Genomic DNA, 23,696 nt, shown 5'->3' with positions numbered 1-23,696 from the left:
AATCTGTGGCAAATTTATGCCTATAAAAATTCTAAATACTAGATTTAAAACAACAGTAAAGAAACTCAAGGAGCGGCACGTGATGAGATCCACGTCAAGAATGCTCTTGGCAAAGCCATCGGAATGCCTTAGGGGCCTGATCTCTTCAGAAAGGCATCTAAGGGGCTTGAAACCTGCTTCGTATTCAGTTTAATTGTGCACAAAAAAACCTACTTGCAGACTTCGCACATTAAAAGGAGAATTAAAAAAAAGTAATAGGCAGAGCTTTTTCTCAGGGTCTAAACAACAAGTTTGAAAATGAGGAAGTTTGGTATTGCAATTTTCCAGGAAACCTCAACGTCGCTCCCTGACGCTATTGTTCCGTACTTCAGTATATAATACAGATGCAAGTGTGATAAATTAAGGGCTTCACTGATTGTTTTCTTTCCCTTTGCAGGAGAAAAAGCAGTGCAGGAACACAAGTGACATCCAATGCAAGCCCGAGACACTTCAGTTTCTCTAGTTGCTTTGAAGAAGGTGAACCTACTGCCAACGTTTGAGAAGGGAGAGGTATAAGTGAGGCCGTGGTTGAAGCAATGTCAGGTCTAGGACACGATAAGCATTGCTCAAATGCCCGTCATCGAAATAACTCGAGCCGAGACAGCTTTTCTGCTCCCTGCCTTTTTGATAAAGCAAGTATTTCCGTTGACTGAATGTAGGTCTGTTACAAAGAAACAGAGAATGAAGACGGCGCTGGAGGCGTGTGTGGGATAATCCTTACTGGAGCAAGTTCTTCTGTGAACAAAGGAGTGCTGGAGCTCAGGTTCCTCCAGGCTCAGCTCTCTGACCTTGACATTCCCTGCTGTAATAGCACATAACTCTCATCTGCAAAACACTCCACATCCACTAAAATATTTAAGATGCCATTTCCCCATCTCCAACCCTTTCTCCCTCCTCCCTAGCCATCTCCCCTACCTCCACCCGGCCCCCACTGCAACAGCCTCCCCTTCCCCCTGTGCCCCCAGCCTGCTCTGGTGTCACAGCAAGGCAGGATGGTCAGCTTGGCTGGATTTTACCTGTGCCAAGTGATTGCTGCCTAACGGGGTGACCAGTAGCCACATCTCCCAGTGCTAAAAGGGGGTCTGTCCCCTGGCCCTGTTGTGACTGCTGCCCTTTAGCAAAAGGGGATGAAATTGGGTAGTGGACTGAAAGGTGACTGGGGACAGGGAGCAACCCCCCCACCACAAGAGAGTTTGTGCATCAGTAAGTCTCACTTTGAATGCTCTAAGTGAGAAAAACAGCTTAAAGAAATGAAGGCAACTTTCACTACAAGCAGTTTTCTCAAGCAGATAATTGGAAACACTGAGGGGGAAATAGAAGTGAGATGGCTACTTTGGGGGTTTTTGGTTTCTGATGCTGGAAGAGGAACAACAGCCAGGCTTTCAAAATGAAGCAGCGTAATAGTACTAACCTTGGCACTTACATTCTTGGTTTTCTTTAACAGCTAAATAAATTAGACACGCTTCGGGGACCTTCAACAATCATACAAAAGGAAAATGTTTATTGGGGTGATAAACAACCAACCCTGATGTCTCCCATCACATAGGACTGGCCAAAAGAGAAGAGGGAAAAGAAAAATCACAGAGCCACAGAACTGTTGAGATTGTAAAGGACCTCTGGAAGTACTCCGAAATGCCTAAATATTTCGACTAAAACTGAACGCAACATAAATACTTGGCTGAATCAGGCTCGAGACCGTTGCTTCCCAAATGCACAGCAGTGTGCACAATTGTTTGCTGTTTATTTTGGTAGCAAGACCGGTGCCAAGGTGGATATTGCAGAAGGAGTGAGAAGGGTGTAAGTATCATCTTGGTTTAATACTAGGTGCAAGACGAGCAGCACACTGTTCAGCTCCTGTCCGTACATTGCAGGGACTAGGACATGCAAGAAGAAAGATGAAAGCCAGAGAAGTCTGAAACCCATTTGTGGGGAGCTCCACCACCTCTTCGTTACCAGCAGTTCCAGACTGAGTCTTTGTCTGCCTGCCTGTGTAACCCCCTTCCCACCCACCCACATTCCTTTCCAGCAACGCTGCTTGATTTGGCTTACTATTATCTTTTGGTTAAACCCACTTAATTGGTGCATTTAACTCTTTATGTGCCTTAATAGTCCCTCTGATAGCACTTGTTTACTGAAAAAGCTGTCCTAGCCTTAAGTATGCCATTTCAAAACAGCATCTAAATTGAGAAAGGTCTTGACAGTCCCAGTGTTTGACTCTGCGAGCTCCATTAACTCAAATACACTTCATAAAACACTGGGTATGATAAAGCAAGCTGGACTTTATGAGCTGTGAAAGTGCCCAAGTCAAACTCTGCACGCACCCAGCAACCAGGGTATTTCCAGAAATCCAAAGCCTACTTTTTCACAACCTCCTTTAAGACAACAAAGCTGCACCCCCGCCCTGCAATGAACTATACTGCTTTCACTGCATCTATTGCGGATCAGTGGGGATCCTCTCTGTGCTGCTCAAAGCGTGATTAGTTTAGAGTTCACCCACATATGCTGTACCTGGTCTAAGTTTCCATAGCCAGATCTATCAGGAATCTAATGAAGAAAACCCCGAGGGGGAGAGGTGCCAGCAAAATCCCTAATGCCAATATAATGATGTCAGGAAGAAGGAAAAAAAACCAAACCAAACCAAAACAAAAACCTTTGGAAATTTGGTTTTATTTGGGGAACTGCTGCAAGCTTTACACACACAAAAATGCACCAACCTCAGGGCACCATCGGCTGCATCCACACTGGGAACTTTCTCAGTATAACCCATAACCCCCCCGGGCTCCCCAACTTCTAATAGTGTAACCAAAGTCTGCCGAGACACTGTCAAAGGCAGCACGCAGCTTCAATACAGAACGGGAGGCTTTCTCCTTCTTGGTGAGTGTTTTAGTTGGCGGACTGGGGACAGGGGGAGGTTGTCTTTTAAGGCTTTTGCTCCACAAGAATTACTTTACTACTGAAAAAGTAGTAGCAGACTGAGCTAGTAAAGTACTAGTAGACTGAGCTAGTAAAGCACCCTTCACTGCGGGTGTAGTACTACGGGTGAAGCTGAGCCCGGTACCCACGTGTGAAGGCATCAGCAGAAGAGTAGGAGGCTAGACCAGTCACAACCAGGACCGTGCAAGGGTATAACCACTTCTGTGTCCTCTGCTGGTGGTTCTGTTGGTCAGAGCACAGCGCTACTCACTGCTAGCACAAACCTGTTGCACAGATATGACCAAAAAGTCAAGGCTTTGCTTTATTCTCAAACCCGTTTGTAACTTCTGGATGGAAACAGTAAAGCCTCTCTAAACACAGGGTGTGGGAGGGAAATCAGGGAAAAGAAAAAAAAACAGCAAAAACTCCTATAATGCCACACGTTCTTAGCCCAGAACAGTGTTTTTCTGCGATGCCACGCTCTTGGGAGCAAGGCACCAAGCAGGGTGTCTCCTGCAGGGCTTCAGCAGAGAAGAGGCTCCACAGCCTTCCCTGGCCGATGGCAGCCAGGGCCCGCGTCTGTCAGTGCAAACAGCACATTTCTGACATGGTAACAACATGGGTTAAATTCCTCACATGAACCAGGCGAGTTGTAGTTTTAACATGTTAACATGTTCTACCAGGGGAAAAGCTGAAGTATTTTTAGCATGGCCTGAGTGTTTGTCTCTGTTCTGGCCTTTTTTGGAAGGTTTAACTCTGGAAACAAATACAATACCCTTTGCAATCGTGAACACCACCTATTTTCTTTTATTGTTTGCCACAAAGAAGACTGCGAGTTGTACTCAGAAGACATTAAAGGAGAAACATAAATAGCTACTTTTGACACAGCTTTCCCCCTTCACACCACCAGACAGTTCACTTTCTGTTTCCCTCATCCCTGCCCGTGCCCCCTGCCTTTCCTACTTACACGCTTAGCTCTGACGAAATCTCAGTGGAGAAAACATTTTTCTTCACTATGAAATTCAGTCCCGAGTTGTTGCTTGAAGGCGTTGCCCCTCGCTCTCCTGTTTGGAACGGCGTGCGAGCGCAGGCAGAGGGGTCAACGAAATAACACTTGCAAACTGCATCACATGCAACTGCCCTCTCATCCTGCCCCTCACGCAGCCGCTCGGTCTGATTTCCAGGATAAGTCGGGGAGAAGCATCTGAGAACAGGACGTTTGTTGTTATCACGTTTAAAACCCACAGTTGCATCATCCCCTCCACCGTGCTGCGCTGGTGGCAGAGCCCAGCAAGTCAGCGTTAGGCGTAAGGGAGGAGATGGAGTTAAGCACAAATGTAACAATGAGAATCGATGTGAGTCTGAGGACTGAGAGGGGAATCACATGGAGCAAAGGAGGGACTCTCCCCCTCTCCTATTTTCTATCCCATTTCAAATAATATCCCCGTCCTCCTCCCCTCTGCCTGGCACTAGCATAAGCATGCAACAACTGTAAGGAACAGATGAGAGAGTCCACGCTGCACACAGCGCGCCCAGGGACTGGCAATGTCCAGGCCACACGCACGGGTCACCCAGGGAAACAAGAAAGGATTAACGGTGAGAGAGGCTCCTGGGGCTGCAAAAAGGAGACTGTGGTTGATCATCTGCTCCCTGAAGGGAGCAGGAGAGGAGAACAAGCCTTTTGTTTGTCCCAGTTCTTCTCTTCCTCCTCTTCAGAGATTGCCATTACCTCTGCTTCTGGAGCGGGGGAGGAGATGGGGTAGGGGGGCTGCACTGGGCAATGCAGATTCATCTCTCAGGCAGCAGGACGAAGAAGATAGCCTTGAGGAAGTGACCGAAGCTGCAAACAGCAGCCACGAGCCAGTGGGAGCGAAGGCTGGGGTCGGTATTCACCACGCATTTTGTGATGTCTGCCTAATGAGGAGGGAACAGAGATCATCAGAGAGATGCCCAGAACCACATCAGCCACCGCTGCAGGCTCTCCCAGCCCCACAACCCATGGCACCACTGCTGCAGCATCACTTTGCCACACCATCAACAGCCACAAATGCTTGCTCTGACACTGCAAATTATTAAATCAGCCTCTAGAGCTCTGTGAAATACACTTCCTTCACTCTGCATCAGCAAGGTGAAGTATTCCCCTTTTTCAGGCACCCCTAGGGAAAGAAATACTACGGGAAGATTGTCAAGCATTTTCCATTTTGAAGAGCTAAATAAAAGAAACTGTCTTTCCCTTTTCAAAAGGGCTAGGAAGCCTTGGCAATATCAGCATTCTCATCCTTTTCTGTAAAGCGAGATGCTTCCCAGAGGTTGTCCTGTTTAATATCAGCTCCAGTTGCTTGCACTTTTTCTCTTGCCTTAATGTTTTGTTTGGAGCTCATTCAAGCAAGCCAACCCCCAATTTAAATCTAAAGCAATGCAAGCTTTGTTTGTGGAAATACGTATGCTGGCAGAGATGCCTCCCAGACGCATGGGCCAGATTTAAAGATTGCTTGGGCAGCTGGTTTCAAGTATTAACAAGAACAGAAGCTGTCCTGCGATGGAGAAAAAACAACACCAATCCAGCAACTCCATGAAGACAGGATGTCAGCTGGCATTTGGAGGAGAAAGTGGAAAATATCTAGAGGGTAAAGGGAACAGGACAGAGGTAGATAGAAAATTGCATCTTCTGCTGCGGGAAACACATTAAAGTTCTGCCAGCGATGTAACCAAGTTTGTGGTGAGCACAAGGAGATGTGGACTGTAGTTCTGTAACAGATGGTGCGCCGCTAGCACATCAACTTGACACGGTTTTCAGAAATGGCTTTTGGGTGGCAAATCTGAACAAGAATGGGGTCACGTGGAGGGCAAATATTCATCAGCCCCAAAAGCTTTTTCTTTACAAGCTTAGCTCAGCGGTCTTCCGAGTTTGCCTTCTGACACAAGTCTCTCACTGACCGAGCAGAGGGAAGTCAGACTCACCCCTGTACAGTCAGACTCTCCTCCCGTACAATGGGACACAAGAGCTGCTGAATACTCTTTTCCAGTGTTTCCACCTCTGTTCAAGACATGGGTGAGCCTCACCTGACCAACCTTGGTCATAATTAGAAGAAAACAAAAGGGGGACTGAAGGGACAAATCCCCATGTCCCGTTAGGGAGTACAGCCACACTGACTTCACTGTCATCAACAGACCAAAGGTCTGTCAACAGCAGCCTCAACAGCCTCCCAGGCAGCTCCAGCAGTTCCTCCCTCACAAGGAAGTCTGAAAGGCTGGCATGCTGAATCACCCCGCACCGCTGTTCTCCAGGGACCATTAGGAGACACTGAGCCCCCAAATAACTGACAAGCAGAGACTGCAGGGAGAATGAATACAGGCACCCAAGGATGGGGAGAAACAGGATGGCAGGAGGAAGCTGAATCAGCTGAACAAGGTGTGGAAAAAAAACACATCTGTGTCAAGCTGTCTCTTTAGTCAAGATAAGTCATGATGTGGAGGTATCTGTCTGAACATTTTTTCAGGTGTTTAGGGTAGCTGCTCAATAAGAAACCTAAGCTCTGAAGGGCTTTAGTGCCTCGTGTGAACCAGTGCAAGGCCCATATATGCTCACCAGGTTGATTATAGCTGTGGAGGGTTAACTTCCAGATGAGAGTGTGAACTCCTCAAAGCTGTGCTATGCCCTACCAAAGGCAATGACCTCACTGTGGCTAATCAAGAGGAGCTGCAGTCAGAAGAACTTCAAAATTTGTATGATGCTTGCTCAGGTAAACAAAATTGCTCAGTTGTTTAACAATTGCCTTAGCTATTGTTATGCAAATAAAGCATACCTGATAAGGCACTGGAATTGAAAATTTCAAAGCAACTTAATAAAATGGGTCTTTGAGTCTTATGATGCTCTGATAAACTGTTGCAATGGCAGTTTGATCTTTGCCTGTTAATTATTTAAACAAGTTCAAGTCACGTGCTCTTCTTTGTTGCAAATGTATGTAACAGCTGCTAAAAAAAAATATTCTACTGTAAAGCCACTACTGAGGCTGCAAACTCTCCCCCAGGAGACATGATGCCTCGAAGGGTTAAACATTTCTTGTTCCTCCTAAGAGGTTTGGTTTGGGTTGAGCTTTGGGAGCAGGGGCTTTCGCTTTACAGAAGCAGTATGGGAACCTGCTGCTGAGTGGAGACTTTAAAACGCCTTTCCAAGGTCTCCACGGTGGCTTTCTGAAACAGCTCGGAGCATGGTGGTTCCTCTTGGCAGCCTCAGCCTGAGCCAATGCGTAAGAGACGGGGGCCATGTGCACAGGGAAAACAAGAACTCCATGCCAAGACAAACTGACAACCAGCTAGGTCAGGCAGCAGACGAAAGGGTCCCCACTACAGAGCTGTTTCGTCCAGCCCATTTGTGAACAAGGCTGGGAAATTTCACACTGCAATGGTGTTTGCAGAAGAACAAGAAGAAGAACAAGAGGAAGAACATTCAGGGAAGCACAGCACAAGGTGGCAAGAGGATTAGCAGCCTTTCCCCAGACTGAAGGAACCACTCATTCCTAGAGAGAAAATATCTCCTTGTTGCAGCCCAAAATCACTGATAAGGGTCCTGGAGACAGGCCGTAATCAGCACAACCCAGCAGCTTTTACAGTCATTTTGTTTGATTGGGGGCAGCGAGACTGGCTTCCCTTTCTTAAGGCCAGATCCCAAGAGCAAGCAGCATAGGTTCAGCAACCCCAATAGAAATGCACTGGCCATCCAAAGAGGGATGATCAGCAGAAGGACAGGGCTTATCTCCTCAGCTGCAAAGAACCACTTCTGGTCTGGGGACGGGTTTTGCAGCTTGTTTGCTAAGCAACAAACTTTCCAAAAATATCCATTTGGAACTATCAAAACACCCTGTTTTGAACTCTAACAATGTAATACAAAAATTAAAACAAGATGCTAACTTATCAGAACATGCATGTTTTACCAAAACAAAGAAAAAAATTAGTTGGAAACTAGGAGGAGACACGTTCTTATGCAACATTTCAATTTTAATGAAACTGGATGTTTTCCAAAGGAAATATTGTTTCAGAGAATAGACTTCTACCAGCTCTACAGGTACACAGTTAAAGCAAGCCTCAAATGATAGTGAGGCAGGGATTTCACAAGCAGGAACAGTGCTACTGAATCAGTCACTTTCCCAGGTTACCCTCTTCACCTACCTCGGCACAATTATTTGTGCGGACACAAAATGAAACAGATCAGGGCATTCAAATCAAAGGTTACTTTTCAGCCCAACCAAACCATTCCCTGACCCAGGTGGCCTCAAGGTCTCCCAGTTTTAGAGAGGGCAGGGATGATTTAAGGTGGCAGTGACACAGTATATGCAAGGGATCCAAAATTAGAACAATGCTACTTTTCCAGTTGCCCTCCATCAAAAAGGTGCTTTCACTCCTGAAGAAACTACGTGACCGAACCAGCTACAGGCACACTTGGGAAGTCTCAGCACAGAGGAGCAATGCTGAGTTTGGAAAAACACATCCCCCTCTCTCTGGGTCTGTGTGGAGTGGGGAGCCTGACCATTCCCTGACAGCTCAGGAATAAATATCATCTCTTGCAAAGGAGGGACTTTGAGCTGCTGTGGCTCAATCTGGAAAGAGTGCACGCCTTGGGAACAAGATGTCCCATGAGCTCAGTGGTGTCATATGGCAATATTTAGCTCCAGGCAGCATCTGCCAGGCAGTACACCAAAGTGCTTTTGGCTGTGTCACTCCAAGGAGCGTCTATGACCCTGCCAGACAGGCACGGAGACCCTGGTACACAGGTACATCACCCAGCTGCCAACCACTAACATAGCCAGGCAGTCATCTCAGTCTCCTGGGGAGGTCACTAGAAAGCTGTCTGGCTATTCCACAGCACCAAAGTAAAGCTCTTACTCTGAACCATCCTCCACAGAAGCATTGTATTTTCTGTTGGGTATGGAAAGAACCAAAGAAATCAGATGCTTAAAGCCATGTGATATGGAGCCACACTCTGATGCACAGCAGCACCGTGCCTTACGCACAGTCTCAGAGCAGGCCAGTGACAGAGCCAGGAGCCCTCCCGCTGTCGATGGGTGTTGTGACTGCCCTTCAAGGCATAAGTGTACTACAGTTCGAGCTACATCAGAAGTTATTCGTGGAGCATCATCAGGGTCAGGTCAGGGAATGGCACAAACTACCAGGTTCTAATAACCCTCTAAAATTCCTTATGGTGGGAAGTCACATTAATATACTAAGCTTTGACTTGGGGAACTGTGGGGCAGATGGAAGAGGAAATAAGTTGGCAGGCCTCATTTATTCAGTTTCTAGAAAACTGCTGCCCAAGAGAATGACCCCTATTTACAGTCTCCAGCTATGACTGGCTGGCAGCTCCGGAGATGTTCAGGCAGGAAGAGAAGAGGCACTGGTGAGTCAGGATTGAATTAGTCTGGCTACGCAGGAAGCTGAGGACCAGAGCAGCTGATGTTGTCAAGGACAGTGCCCCAAGACAGTAACAGAGCTATATGAGTCTAGCACAGATGTAAGTAGGCCAGTGGTAGCCACAGGGCTGTGGAAGAGGATCTCATTCAATGTTTTTCTGCACAAAGCTGCAGTGGGGCACTCTCATTAAATGGGATATTTTCTGGTCTGCATGTGTGGAAGCAAGCTTGATCAGATAGCATCTCTTACCCAGCCTCCTCTCCTTTTCAGCCATGTCACCAAGGTCTTGCGGACAAACTCTCCCAGGCAGTCTACAATGGTGTGAACCATGGCTGGCTGTGCATGCCGCACACAGTCCACTGCCAGCCCAGCTGCCACCGCGTAGAGAGACACCACCTTGCCCCACGTTATGCCTGTGAAAAGAAGAAAGGTCGTTCAGATTTACACACACAGAGCTCAGTCTTGAATAATCAAAGGAAACAGCTCTCCTTTGTTACACACGCCCACACTGCACGACTGCAGCTCTGAGTTCAGGCGCAGCCACAGTTCTGCATGCTCTCCCCCACGAGGGAAAACAAATACTAGGGGACCAGGATTAGGGAAATGCTCTCCACCTGGAGCAGCAGAATTAAATGATCTGACCTGGGCATGCTTTGACCCCCTCTCAGCACTGGTTGCACAGCTTTGGAGTAAAGCAGCCCAAAGGCATCATCAGAATAGGGAAGGTGTGCACCACCATGGTTTATATTGCCATTAACTCTCAGCCATGCACACGCTGCACAGGAGACGATTAAATTCAAAGAGTTTGAGCAACCTGGGGTTTTTGCCACCAGCACAACACTTAAACACTCTTAAGACAAAGCATTCCTGTTTTTTTCTAGATCAGGGGAGACGGTTCTACCACGACACAAGAGCAAAAAAGAGAGGCAAAGCTACAGGGCCAAGAGGGTTGGCATCCTCAGTCTCCACCTGAAAACCAGGCAGCTTCAAGGGTTTTGCCACTCTGCCTTCAATACTTAACATTGCGTATCCTGTCCCACTGAAGGCAGCGCGGGGACGGGATGTCAGTCAGTATCTAATCTCCTAGGAAACAGCCTTCCTGCTAGGCTGACCTGCCAGCAGCCAATGCTCCATGGAAGTTGTTCCAGCAGCAGTCATCTTCCTGTTAGTTCTAGCGATAAGTGCTCGAGCTCAGTTCTGGGTGCCAGCCAACCTCCCCGGGTCTCCCCCACACTTTGCCAACATCACTGGGCATAAATCCTCCATGCTTAAACATTGCAGCCCTCACCAGGCTTTATCAGGACCAGTGACCTGGAAATGCAACCCTTCTGCACCTATGCAGAAGAACTACCACAGCACACCGGCACATGGATTTCCTTCCGATCTGCTAGGAAGTTGAATTCCCCCCCCCTTACTTTATTGCAGTATTTGACAAGCACGCTGTGAAGTATTTTACAGTGTTAGGTCTCTGTGGAATTTGTCCAAGGTCTCTCCCAAATGCAGCCAAAAGCCAGGTGAAGTTTCAGTATTTAAAACCCCCCCCAGAAAATGTCCTTGCTGGGTTGCAACAAGAAAAAAAACAGGTGAGAGGAAAGAAAGATTAGTTTAGTCCCTAGATCTAAGGACCAGAAGGGGTTAAACACACAATCAGAAAACTGGATGTGCTCAGAAATCTACCAGCTAAGAAAGCAAGCCCTTAAATACAACTTAAATGAAGTGAAGAGTCTCCTTCTGTCCTTCGTCGCACTCCCAGATCCCCAGGCACCCCGACCCATCTCTTTGGGGTGGAGCTCCAGACTCCTCACGCCTGTTCACACCGCAGCAGCGGTCCCCACATTCCTTTACAATACGTGCAGGTTTCAGAGCATTTCCACAACCCTTCCCCTTAGTGCCTCAAAGGGACACTCACACTAACACTTTTAGGAATTGCTTTTTTTTCTTAAAAAAGGACTAAACTTTAGAGAAACTGTTCAAGTGTCAGCCACAGGAATGACTTGTTAGACTGAAGAAAATCCATTCAGTGTTCCAAAAAAAAGCCATTTTTCACTCATGACTGATGTAAGATAAAAATTTACAGATGATCCTTTTGTGAGGCTCTGTAGCACCAGTAACAGCAGTAGCTCAGGGTCTCCTGTGATACTTTGTCCTTCACCAGCACTATCTCCAAGATCAGAGGAAGTTGTTAATATAGCTAAATTGGCTGTTATTCTGATTTTCTTTTCTGAGTAGGCCCTGCGGTGTCCCTTCCCCAGAGCTGTCACTCAGGAAGTTCACTGCCTGTGTGGTATTCACACTATTTATCTGTCTTTCTCACATTGCGTGTCACCATGACAGCCAGCAGAACGAGCCAGGAAAGGGCTATGAAACCACATGAGAAAATACGAGACAGAGGGCTTCTCCTGGCAAGAAAGAGGCCGTCCTGTTGCAGGTCAGTACCTCTCCACCCAACGAAAGAGGCTTTAAGGTGTTACCTCTTGCTGACCACAATCTCCTGGACCACAGCCTCAGCTGGCTTATACTCAGCTTTAGCGTAAGTTAGTTTTTCACATTTCTCCATCCCTGCAGAAATGTGGCTCCTTGCATCTTGAGTTACATGAACCAAAGTTACCCAAAATTCCAGCGAAGAGTTCACTGGCTTATTCCCAAGCTTTTACTGACAGCGCCCGCTCTTAAGTATCTGAAGCAAGTCCGTTAGCTTTGAGATATTTACTTGGCAGTAACTAAGACTGACAGGGGTCTGAGGCCACCCTGGTAGGAAAAGACAGCTGCAGTCTTGATTAACTTTGTTGTAAACCCAAGTTTCTCTTTCCAACAGAAGAAAAGTGTATCCACAACCTATGAAAGATAAAGGCTCCACAGACCCATGAATACACAGGAAAGCAGTTTGTTCTACAGACATGTCGGTCCAGGGGTCTCTTCCCAGGGAGGATGGAGAGAAAGCCCTTCAGCTCTGGCTTCCCTGCCAAAGTTGCTACGTAGTGGTGGTTGCTGCAGGACTTGCACAAGGTGAACGCTTCCCCAGCACACAGGCAGAGCCCCTCTCCCTTTCACACACACAGCAGGAAGAGGGCAAGCTGTTGGCCAATGCTTATTGTGGTGCTGGATGTGAAGGGCTCAGCGGTCACTTCCCATTATCCTCCTCTTCACAAAGCGTGCCTACAAGGGTCAAACCAATCTTTCAGCCTGCTTTTCCCGTTACCAGCAGAGCTGGGCCACGGGGGTGGGAAAGGAGGAAATTCCCTCACGATTTCTCTGCATGGAAACTCCTATTGCTGCTGCTGGAGGCAGAAGATGGAGACAGCTGGCTGGACTCCTCACCCGAGACAGCCGGGCACAGCTCATGCTCTTGGCTGCACAAGATGTTGCAGGGGAGCCCTGAAGCAAGGGAAGAGCAAACACAGAATCACAGAATCACAGAATGATTAAGGGTTGGAAGAGACCCTTGGAGATCATCTAGTCCAACCCCCTGCCAAAGCAGGGTCACCCAGAGCACGTTGCACAGGGTTGTGTCCAGGTGAGTTTGAATATCTCCAGAGAAGGAGACTCCCCACCCTCCCTGGGCAGCCTGTGCCAGGGCTCTGGCACCCTCACAGCAAAGAAGTTTTTCCTCATATTCAGATGGAACTTCCCATGTTTCAGCTTGTGCCCATTGCCCCTTGTCCTCTCACTAGGCACCACTGAAAAGAATCTGGCCCCCTCTTCTTGACACCCACCCCTAAGGTATCCGTAAGCATTGATAAGATCCCCTCTCAGTCTTCTCTTCTCCAAGCTGAACAGGCCCAGCTCTCTCAGCCTCTCCTCATAATAAAGGTGCTCCAGTCCTCTAACACCTCTAACAGCTGCTCTAGACCAAAGCTGGGCCATGCCTGTGGCTGGTCCCTCTGCCCCAGGAGGGCTCCAGCAGCCACCCAGCCCCAGGCAGGGCAGGGGAACAGGCCACAGCAGCCCCCATCTGCACTTCTCCAGGACACCAGCTACATTAACTTTCCTCCCTCAGGGATTCACTTGGCAGGGCTAGAGGAGCACAATCTACTGAGAGGGCAGTTCTTCTGCCCCCTGTGATGTCCAGGCCAGGGTGACACTAGCTTGATGCATCCCTCAGAACAAGCTGGAATTGCAGCTGGCCAGTGCACACGAGCAGAGAAGACACATTGTCTTGCTCCAAACTCCTCAAAAGGTCTGGCTGCCATCCACACTGGGTGAAATGGGTGCTCATCACCAAGCGAGGCAATCTATTCACAGCTTCCCTCTGTGCGGACTAGCACACACAGGAGCTAAGGACAAGAGGGAATGGAAAACTGGTCTAGAAAGGACTGAGCAAACCAGAGAAAGCTCTGAAACTTCTGCTCACAGAGACGGAACAAAAGGACACGGAAAAAGTGAAAAGCTGCTTAGAAGGCATTTTAAAAAATAAGAAATACAAGTTGCAGACTCAAGGCCAGTCACAGAGCTGAAGGTATGTAAACATTGGCGAGCCCAAGGGAAAATGAATTAGCAGGAGAGGACCGCTCTTGAAAGTGTTCCCGCTGCATCTTAGCTTGCCTGCCCCAGGGGAGAGCTCAAGAGGCCATGAGACATGACTGTGCAGAGTCTCAGAGCACCGCACAACCCAAGGTTACTCAAATAAACTTCCCTCTGCTCCACTCAGCATCAAAGCCTGACTTGTAAATCAGACCTAAGAGAAACATGATCAAGTGCTACATTTCAACAGCCAGACACAATATGGTTTCCTCTGGTGGAGAGAAAGAAACCAAGAAGGATGGGCACAAGGCAGGAAGCTCAACTCATGTGGCCTAAGCGATGAGGAAGCAGTGGGATGCATTTCTAACAGCATTTGCTCCTGCAGGGGAAAGTGTTTGCACCTGAGAACCCATTAACCATGCATCCCTGTTGTACAGGGTTCACTTCAGCCCAAGCACTCCTGATTAAAAACTAACGAGCACCTAAACCAATACAAAACCAGGATGAAAGCTTTGAGAGACCCTTCCTGCCTAGCAGCTCTTACCAACTGGAGGAAACTGTTTCCTTTAAGGAAAAGGCATCTCCCTTTTCTTCTTCTGTTTTTCCACCAAGTGACCCTTTCCTTCTAGGATTTATTTAAACAGCTAATGTAAATGCCAGCTCAGCCAGGCCCCAATCCAAAGCCTGTTAAAGTCAGTGGAAAGTCTCCTGCTGGCTGCAGAGCAGCTTTGGACCACACACCAGAACCAGTGGTATTGCCACAGAGGTGATGCTGCTGCAAATCCTTCAACATCTAAAGGAGGTCAGGGCTCTGCAGTGCCAGTCCCCACACAGATGGGCTCTCCTCACCCTGAATAATTAACAGGTTGTATGGAAACAGGGAAGCAAAATACAGCTGGAGCCTTACCATTCTCTGTGGCCTGCTCACCTTCTGCCTATATTCTCAGCTGTTAATCTTGCTGTAATTGGGATTCAAGCTGTCCTTGCTCCACCAGAGAAAAGCCAAACCCGAGATAGCTGGAATAGACAACGCTCTAAAGTCAAATATGGCACAACATACCCACACAGTGGGACCAAGAAGGATGCCAGATGTCCTCAGACTTGCCTTCTTGAGAGGTCCATCTAGGGCTTGTGCTTAGTCAAGACTTGCAGACAGCGTGGACACAGCCAGAGCTGCAGCATGAAGACTCAAAACCAGACCAGACTGTGGAAGAAGGCCATGTAAAAGATTAAGGAGAAAACCTCTCCAGCAAGATAGGGTCAAAATCCCCCAGTCCCTTGCTGGAATGGCATTGCCAGTGACTAATGGGGCTCCCCAGACTGTCTAGGCACTGCAATGTCAGACTGTAGCTGTTTTCTTAATAAACTGGACAGTGAAAAACAGGCTGAGATGCTTTAGCCATTGGTAATTGGCACAAAAAACTCAGACTGCACTTGAGTCTCTGGTTTCCTTTGCTCAGTAAGAGCCTCTTTCCTCTGAACTATGAAAAAAAATTAGGAATGAATGTCTGGCGGCCACAGCAAACTGATTTGCTGGAATTAGCATTAAATGCTGAGTCTTGAGACTGCAGTTGGGATCCAGGAATGTTAAAAATCAGCAAACTCCTCCCCCTCTGCCTCTCAGCAGCCTTCTAGCAAGAGGAATTACAATAACGAATTGATAAAAGCAATTGAATACACAACCCCAGCTTCATGCTCACGGGTTATCCTGTTAGTTGCTCTGAGGCAGAGATGAGAAAGAAGAAAAAATGTAGCATAGAGAGCACCAAGAAGGTTTGAATTCACCCCCTGTGCAGGCAGCTGACTGCCAGCCATTTAATGCAGCATGATGTCCCCTGACAAGGGGCAGCACTAGCAACAGAGCTTGAGCCTGGGCTTCTACCACATTCCAAAGTCTCTAACATGGCCAGCATCAAAGAGCTGAGTCCAGATCTCATTCTTACTCCTGTGAAAACCCCAAGTTTAGAACCAAGAGTTACAATTTCTAGCTTTACTTTAAACAAATATTTTAAACCATCCACACTTTTCACTTGACTCCTGAGCTGAGAAGTCAAGAGCACCAAAAAATGCAGCTCTCAATGGATCTGTCAATATACAATGGCAAGAGCAGGACTCCCAGAAGCCAGCAGGGCTTTCTCCCCAGCACCGTGTTTATGCAGCAGAGCAGCACACACAGTCTGCTCCACCTGCAGCCATCCACCTTTCTGGCTTAATTCCCCGTGTCACTTCAGCTTTGGAGGTAGGCCAGTTCTGATGTAGTCAGCTGTAGTCATCTAAGAAGATAACCTACTTACCTGCAATACAAAAACCTGAGTCTGCAAACTTGACCTTCATTCTTCCGTAAGCCTTGACGCAAGTAAAACTCAGCACTAAGTGACAAGACAGTGCACCTGCGCTTTGAACACAGCCACACTCCTGCCATACTTGCCCAGCTCTTGCTTTCTGAGCCCATATGGCCTCCCAAGCCAGCCCAAAGGCACTCTGCATTCCAGGCATGCTCTGAAAGGATGCCGAGGGCTGCAGTACTAGCTACAGAATCCAATTCCATCCCTTTCCTATGACACAGCTTCAGTTTCCCTGATCTGGGGTGTAAATCTGCCCTGCTCAGTCTGCCAGGAGCCCTGCTTCAGCAGTCCCTCTCTGAGATCTATTTTGTCATCTGGTGTGATTCTGGAGAGGATCTGTGCTCTGCATCACAACATACATCAGATCTGAAGTCCGGGATGTCAGCACAGGGCTTCTCTAGGGTGTCAGCGGTTCCTATGCAGTTCGTACACATAAAGATACATAACTGATTGTGAAGATAAAAAGGTTTTGAGTGAGGAAGCCTATTCAAAAGCACAACAGAAACCTAGACTTCTATCCTGTACCAGTTACTACAAGAATCACTGCCTCCTGTGACACTTCCCACATCAATGTCACTGGATCCAGTGTTTTCACACTACTATGCTACAAGCAAGTAGCCCTCTTTGGGTCTTTTTCCTTTTTTTTTAATTTTTTTTTGTTTCCAGTCTCTAACATCTACTGTCCCTTCCATGTACAACACAACACAACACGACACTGCAGAAAACCTACAACCATGTCAGAACTTGTCTGACAAACCTCCACGTAAAACATTTCTCTTCCCTCAGTTCCCCCAGACTGCATTCCCAATCGCAGGCAGGGACTGTTTTCAGGGAGGCTGAGGTTCCCTTGCAGGAACACAGCACAGAAGGTACCTTTGCTTTTGACAATTGTCTCTGGGACCAGTCAAACAGAAGCAGAAGAACATTCACGTCTAAGCAGTGAGGAAGCTCAAAGCACCTGCTGGTCTGGAACAACTAGCCTTGAGGGCAAAGGCTCCTGTCTCTCTGAGTATAAGAAAGGAGAAGCAGCAACTGGAAGCAGCAGGCTCCATTGCAGTTCTGACTATTGCTGGGTAAAGGAAGCCAGAAAGAGAGGAACTCCCTTGTGATGAGTTGGTTCTGGCTCCTAGCATCAGAGCTGGAACAAGGGAGACTCCCATGTAATGAATCTTCTCCAGCTGCCAATGGTGAGCAAAGGAGCTTGGAATGAGTGACCTCCCTGTGCAATGAGGTAACACCACCTCCTTAATGAGGAAGGGCAGGAGATGCCTTCTAGAATGAGCGAGAAGCTGCCAGGAGGATGTAATAAAACAGGGCATTTTCCTGCCAGAACAACAGAGCATAGAGGAGCTCTCATTAAATCATTAACGCAGGGCACACTGCCAAACTGCCCACAGCCCTTTCAGAAGCCATGCCCCACCTTGCAGGCTATCCCAGAAACACGCCTTCGCTGAGATAGGTGGCTCCATCCTGTTCCTTTCCGCCCAGCCCTGTCTGCGTATCTGCCAGGGCACAGTACCTGCAGCGAAAATCTGTGCAGCTACTGCCAGGAAGGCGTCCGTCACCACTGTCTCCGAGTGCAGCGAGATGTTCAATTGGCGGGCGATATTCCGGTAGACATTGGGGCGAATGTATTCCAGCTCATCCCCTGGAAACAAAGAGTCAGGAGTCAGCACGCAGAACACCAAGTCCTGCTCTCACCATGTAGGAATTACAGCTGGGGCCACCCCACATATTCCTCCAGCTGAAGAGACTTAACCCCAGCTCCACCTTATTTTAGGCAGCAGAGTGCTTAGGGTCATTTAGATGCAATCCCCTGCCACCTGCACCCTGCTTTCCTCATATTCTCTGTGCCTGGGACTTCTAAAGGGAGCAAGGACAGGCAGGAGCCCTGTACCAGTGGTGTGGCTGCAGTAATCCCCAATATACCTGATTTTCCCAGGCTGGCTGCCTGCCTGCCTTTCCTCCAACACAGGAGACAGGCCTCAGATAAGCAAAGCCATCTCATTTTTCTTCAGAAGCAAAAAGGAAGCACATATATCTACGTAAGCTTTTGAGAGAGACACCCCTTCTCAACACCTCATCAGACTTGGGCAAAAAAGCCTCAAGGTGAGAGTGACTCAAGTATGCTGGAGGCTGATGAAAGCCAAGGATCCACCCAGAGCTGCACAACATTAATTGAGCAAAGAGACTATCAGCTCAGCTATTTTACACTCACACAGGCGCTGAATGATGACCTGGAGCTCTTTCTCCCCTCCAAATGGGTAAAGAAATGCTCATTTGCCTGGCTAACTCCTCAGCAACAAGGTTCCTGACACACACACACACACACAGCCACCTGCTTTCACCTCCAGGTTGTTTTCTCCCCAGCTGGGAAATGGTTGGAGGTGTTAGGCTAGCTTGAAGACCAAGACAGAAATACAAGCAGAGAACCTCCTCCCACACATTTGAGTTGTGGAGCTTGAGCAACAGCAGGAAAGCTTTTCCTCTGTAGCAAAACAAACCATTTTTGAGAAGAATTAATAAAGCCCAGTTTCCAGTGGATTTATCTCTCTATAGGAGTTCAGAGATACTTAATGAGGGTTGCACAGCTGCTGTAGGAGCATTATGCAATGCAAACATTGCAGGGGACCAAGGCCCTTTGTGCACTGAGAGTCCTGTTTGGTTTAGATTTAGGACACTCTGCGTCCTTCTGCACAAGGGTGCTCTGGAGCACCCAGGGGAAGAGGAGAGCTGTCACAACAGCTTTACATCTCACTGCAAAACCCAGATAACTTGCCCTAGTCAGAGGGCAACTGATCCTCCTGAAAATTTTATTTAGACAGGGACAGAAAAGGAAGACGACACCCCAGTCAGGAGCTTGTTATAGTCATTAGCTACTGGACCTTAACTCATCTAACTGGTCACTGGCACTCGGCACAGCAAGGGCAAAGCCCAGCTCTGCAGAATTCCACAGACAAGCTCTCCAGGCCCTTTGCGTGTGTGGGATTGTCCCACACAATCTGATGGCAAGAGGAAATCCTGCCAACACATGCTCAGCCCTGATAAGAGGAAACATTGCTTGCTCTACTCAACAGCTGTTTTCTCCTCCCAGGGAGCACACAGGCTTCCCTGTGAATGCGAGGAAACGGGGATAGCCCTGCCTGTGGTTAGCCAAGAGGGAGGGCATGGGAGGCTGGGGTCAGCACTTGGCAGCCTGCCACCTTTACTGCTTTTAACAAGCAGTGCCTGGAGGCCCCAGGTGAGATCAGGTTTTGGTTGGAGGCACACAGCTGCTAAAGCGGGTCCTGCCCTGCAGCAAAGCACGGGACAGGCAAAAGCGGGCAAGGGAAGAAAAGCACAGGAAAGCAGTCCCAGGCTCACAGAGACTCCCAGCCCCAGCCGCCCCAGGACCTCTCCAGCAGCATGTTACATTGGTGGCAGTCTTCGGTGTCCATGTTCAGATGCCCAACTGTGCACTTTGCAACACTTAGAGCAATTTCTGTGCTTCTCCTCCTTCCTCCAGCAATCACAGAGGAATGAGTAGGGTGGCAGTAACAGTTCCCACATGCAGAAGCTCAAGGCAGTGGTGAAAGGGCACTTGCCTGGGCCTCGGCCACAGGAGAGTCAAGTTCAGATAAACCAGACCTCTGATACATATGGCAGGTTGGTCTGGGATGTCTCATTTGGCCATACCATTAGGTTTTACCACCTCTGACTCATTAATTGCACTAATTAGCTGCTAAGCCTCACTGAGCTGACAGGCTCTCGCTCCCCAAGACTTTGCAATGGCATCGCCTGTGCCCAGCACCTCTGCTGGCCCACCAGCCAGTCCATTGGACTCTACTGCTTTGGCACGTGCAAGAGGGCTAGGATATACTCTGACTTCTCGTCACTATCACGGAGGAAAATACTGGTCTGGCTTGTTGCACTGCTTAGTGAGCAGCTAAGGACTACTGTTCCTGGCAGGTGGCTGGATACCACTCGGCCTTGCACTGGTTGTAGCTGCAAAGGGGAAAAGAAAGGGACAGACCACGTGGCAGGCAGCGTTTCTGAACAAACAGTTCAGGACCAAATCTTCATCCTAATAAGGAGGACTGCTCACCCTTCTTGTTGCATGGGTACCACATGGTGCTCTCCAAACAGATTTGCTCAGACAAGGCACCAAGTTCCTGCGACTGTCAGCCAAATCTTTCCATCTGGACACGCATAAGTAACAGGAGAGTCATCCAGGAGACGCCTTCAGATCCAGACTGCCACCTGCTTGCCCTTTAACATGCTCCTGGCCACCCACAGAAGATCTGGTTGAAAGCAAACAAATCTCAACCCCTCAACCCAGGCAGAGAAGAAATGGAGGACAAAGAGGCAGCGAGATTGACAGAAGAACAAGGACAATCCCAAAGACCAAACAACCACTGGAAACAAAAATAGAAGTGAAGTCAGCATAGGAGAGAAAGTGAAAAAGAATGAATGAAAGCAAAAGTCAGTTAAAAGAAACACAGCTATGCCTTAAAATTTGTGATAATATCAAACAGAAGTAGAAAGAAAGGGGAGAAAGTGGGGAGATCAGCCTGGTCCTGAGTTGGTTAGGCCAGCTAAAAGTTACTTCAGACTTATTTTAACTTTGGTGTAATCAAATCAGATGCAAATGCTCGTGGTAGTTTCCAAGCCAGATGTGAACTAATATACCAGCCTGCAGGCAAAGAGGGATGTTGGGAGCAGCTTCCAAGAGTGTTCGGATCCCAAAAGACAAATGGCTAGACTTGAGCATGCAGGAGGCTAAAACCTCAAGCAAAAGACCAGGCAACTGTCAGCATTTAGAGGGTGCACCTGGTACAAGCACAGCTCCAGAGCATGTCTTCACAGAGCAGCCTACAGGCCTAACCTTCAGGTCACTCTCCCTGCAGCCCCGGCAGTCACCTGGCCACGGTGGGGGCTGGCTAGTTTGGACACTGCATGGCAGCGTATGCCAGGCGACATCAGCCAACTCCTCCTTGCTCCAAGAAAAAGCAAGAAAACTCATGTCTTGCTGAATGATTAAGGCAGGCAAAGGAAAATTAAACACACTGTCACTGAAAAGCAACTTTTATAAAATCTCCAATGCACATGGTCTAAGCAGCTACCCCCAAATTAAATGTCCTCGCAGCTGGGCGAGCAACAGATGAAGCCCAAGTCTAGAGGTAGCAGTACTCTGCTAGATGCCAGCTTGTGTTGCATCACGGCGGCCAAGTCATCTGCATCTGGAGAAAACACTGCAAGACCTGTTAAAATGCCAAGCTGAGACAGACTACTGAAACTACTATGAAAATTGTTACACAGCTGGAGTCTTCTGCAGATAAAATTAGTTTGCTGTTGGGCTTCCTTGGACCGCATCATGCTTTTAAGTTGTTGCAAGTCCTCAGAAAAAAAGTAGCTCTGCAGAAACACTGTGCTGAGCAGTCCTCCAAGGGACTGAGGAAATGCAAGTAAAGGAGCTGTTTAGGGAAGATCACCAAAACCAAATCTAAATGCCCAAAGCAGAGAAGAAAAACCTCTCTGTCATCACATGAAAAGCCTATTGGCACTCATCAGTTCCAGAAATCTTAATCTGGTCTGAATTGCTCCATACAGTTTCAGTTCCCACCCATAGCCGCAGGGACTTACCTAGTCGCAGCAGTATGGTGGACACCTCGGCCAGCTTACCGCCAGGCACTGGTGCATTGTACTCAGGTTTGCTCCAGCTGACACCCGCTCGAATTAGCCTCGAATTTATGTAGTCTCTGCAGAGAGCCTTGGCTTGGGACACAAGCTCCTTGTCAGTGGGAGACCTGTCAAAAACCTCCATCACCTCTGCAGCAAAGACTGAGGAACGGCGTAGCACTTCCATCCTTGGCTGCTGAACCCACCACACCTCAGCATACACTTGCTGGAAGGCTGAGCTGATGCCTTAGATGAGAAGCTGCAGGAGCTGTGTAGTAGTCCTCTGGTCTCTTGGTTTGTCACAGCTCCTAGTAGCTATTGTCAAAAGGCCAGTTTTTCATTTTACCTGGTGAATAAAAGCATCTGTAAGTCCTCTAGCATTGCAGAGATATAAATCAGAAGCCCAAATATTACACCATACAGTTACGCTAAAGTCAGTAGTATCGTATTTGCAAAACATCTGTCTCGGTGCGTCTTACAGACAAGGGGCAAAGTCTTGTGTCTTTCAGCCACTCTGGCTTACACTGGCAGCATGACCCACAGAAGGGCTGCAGTTCAAACTATCAAGGTGTTTCCTCTTTTCCAGTTCAGATTCAGCAGTCCCAGAATTACCCTTCAGAGAGACTAGATGGTCAGAGCGTGGAATCAACTCACAGAATGCATAGACAATCTCAGCTTGTTTCAATTAAACTGAGAAAAAAAACCCTGCATCCCAAATACCAGCTATAGTAACCTCAACCAGATGTCAACAGACATTCCAGCTCGGCAGGTCATGGATCTGTCTGAAGAAATGGCACTGTTGCAAGAACAGGGGTAGGGGAGCATTTGAAATGTCTCAGTGGAGACAGTTTACCACGTTCTCAGTTTAGGTTTTGGTTTTGCCACTCTTTTTTTCTCCACAACCCTCCTCCCTCCCCAAAGCAATGTGCATACTACTTCTTGGAAACCTTTAGCAATAGCAGAGAGAGCAAAACAGAAAAGCAGATTTTAAAAGAGTTTTCAAGTGTGAACACCTAAAGAGAAAATTCAAAATTTCTTCATAGGCACCTTAATTCATCTGTTGATCTGACTTTTTAACCCAGCGCTGCTTTTGAAGTCAGAGTCAGACCAGTCTTGTATTAGTAAATGTATTTTTCAGTCCCCAGTTTTAGACATCTACTGACGATAACGATTTTCAAACAAAATAAAGCCAATTATTTTTGTTTGTCCCAACGAAAAACACATTTACCTCTCATGTTGCACTTTTTCCCCCTCAGTGATTTCTTTTTGGGTTTGCTTTCATGTTTCTTTGGAAGATCTGCATCAATCAACACCTGGTTTAGGATTCATAGGACACTGTCACTCTTCTCTGGGGAGCACCAGCCTTCCTCTGCCGTGCTCTGTGCAGGGCTCACGCTAGTGCCTCCTTCCCCATCTCTGTCAGCTTTGCATCCCGGCTGCGCTCCACCGGGATCCTCCGGGCTTGCTCTGCTGCTTTTAAGGGACCCAGGCGGCAGAGGAAAGCTTCTAGCTTTAGCCTTGTAAGGAAGATGGAATAACCAGGAGGTGGAGTTGCTAAAGCCAGAGAGCAACGCTTTCTCCTCCCCTTTCTTCTCTCTTAAGGAGGTTCTCTGTTGTTCTACTGCTTCTCTCAAGGACTCGTCTCGGGGGTGAGGGTAGGAGCAGAATTTCTGGACCAGGTTACCCCATGTAACAGAAAGCGGTGAACGCGCTGCTGAAACAGGAACAGCTCCTGGTGAATTCCCACGGCGGCTTTTGCAGAGTTGATGTTGGCGTTTTCAGACAGCAGCCGAGTCGGGGAACTGCAGGATGTCACACTTCAGCGGTGGGCTGGTCGTGGCAGTTCAATTCGAAACGATGGAGGTGATGAAC

At 48.0% G+C, this 23,696-nt stretch overlaps 1 protein-coding gene across 1 annotated transcript; it reads right to left on the bottom strand.

Moving 5' to 3' along the window:
* Nucleotides 1-2,744: 2,744 nt before the first annotated feature.
* Nucleotides 2,745-23,261, bottom strand: BOK (BCL2 family apoptosis regulator BOK). The gene is made up of 5 exons (XM_068421158.1): nucleotides 23,053-23,261; nucleotides 21,789-22,170; nucleotides 17,686-17,814; nucleotides 9,610-9,773; nucleotides 2,745-4,866 (listed from the first exon to the last, which is right to left on the bottom strand). The coding sequence occupies exons 2-5, from the start codon at nucleotides 22,009-22,011 to the stop codon at nucleotides 4,741-4,743; spliced, it is 642 nt and encodes a 213-aa protein (XP_068277259.1). The 5' UTR covers nucleotides 22,012-22,170; nucleotides 23,053-23,261; the 3' UTR covers nucleotides 2,745-4,740.
* Nucleotides 23,262-23,696: the final 435 nt, after the last annotated feature.

Source organism: Nyctibius grandis, chromosome 32, assembly GCF_013368605.1.
Source record: "Nyctibius grandis isolate bNycGra1 chromosome 32, bNycGra1.pri, whole genome shotgun sequence".
NCBI classification, from domain to species: Eukaryota; Metazoa; Chordata; class Aves; order Nyctibiiformes; family Nyctibiidae; genus Nyctibius; species Nyctibius grandis.
This window is presented reverse-complemented; position numbering and strand designations above follow the sequence as displayed.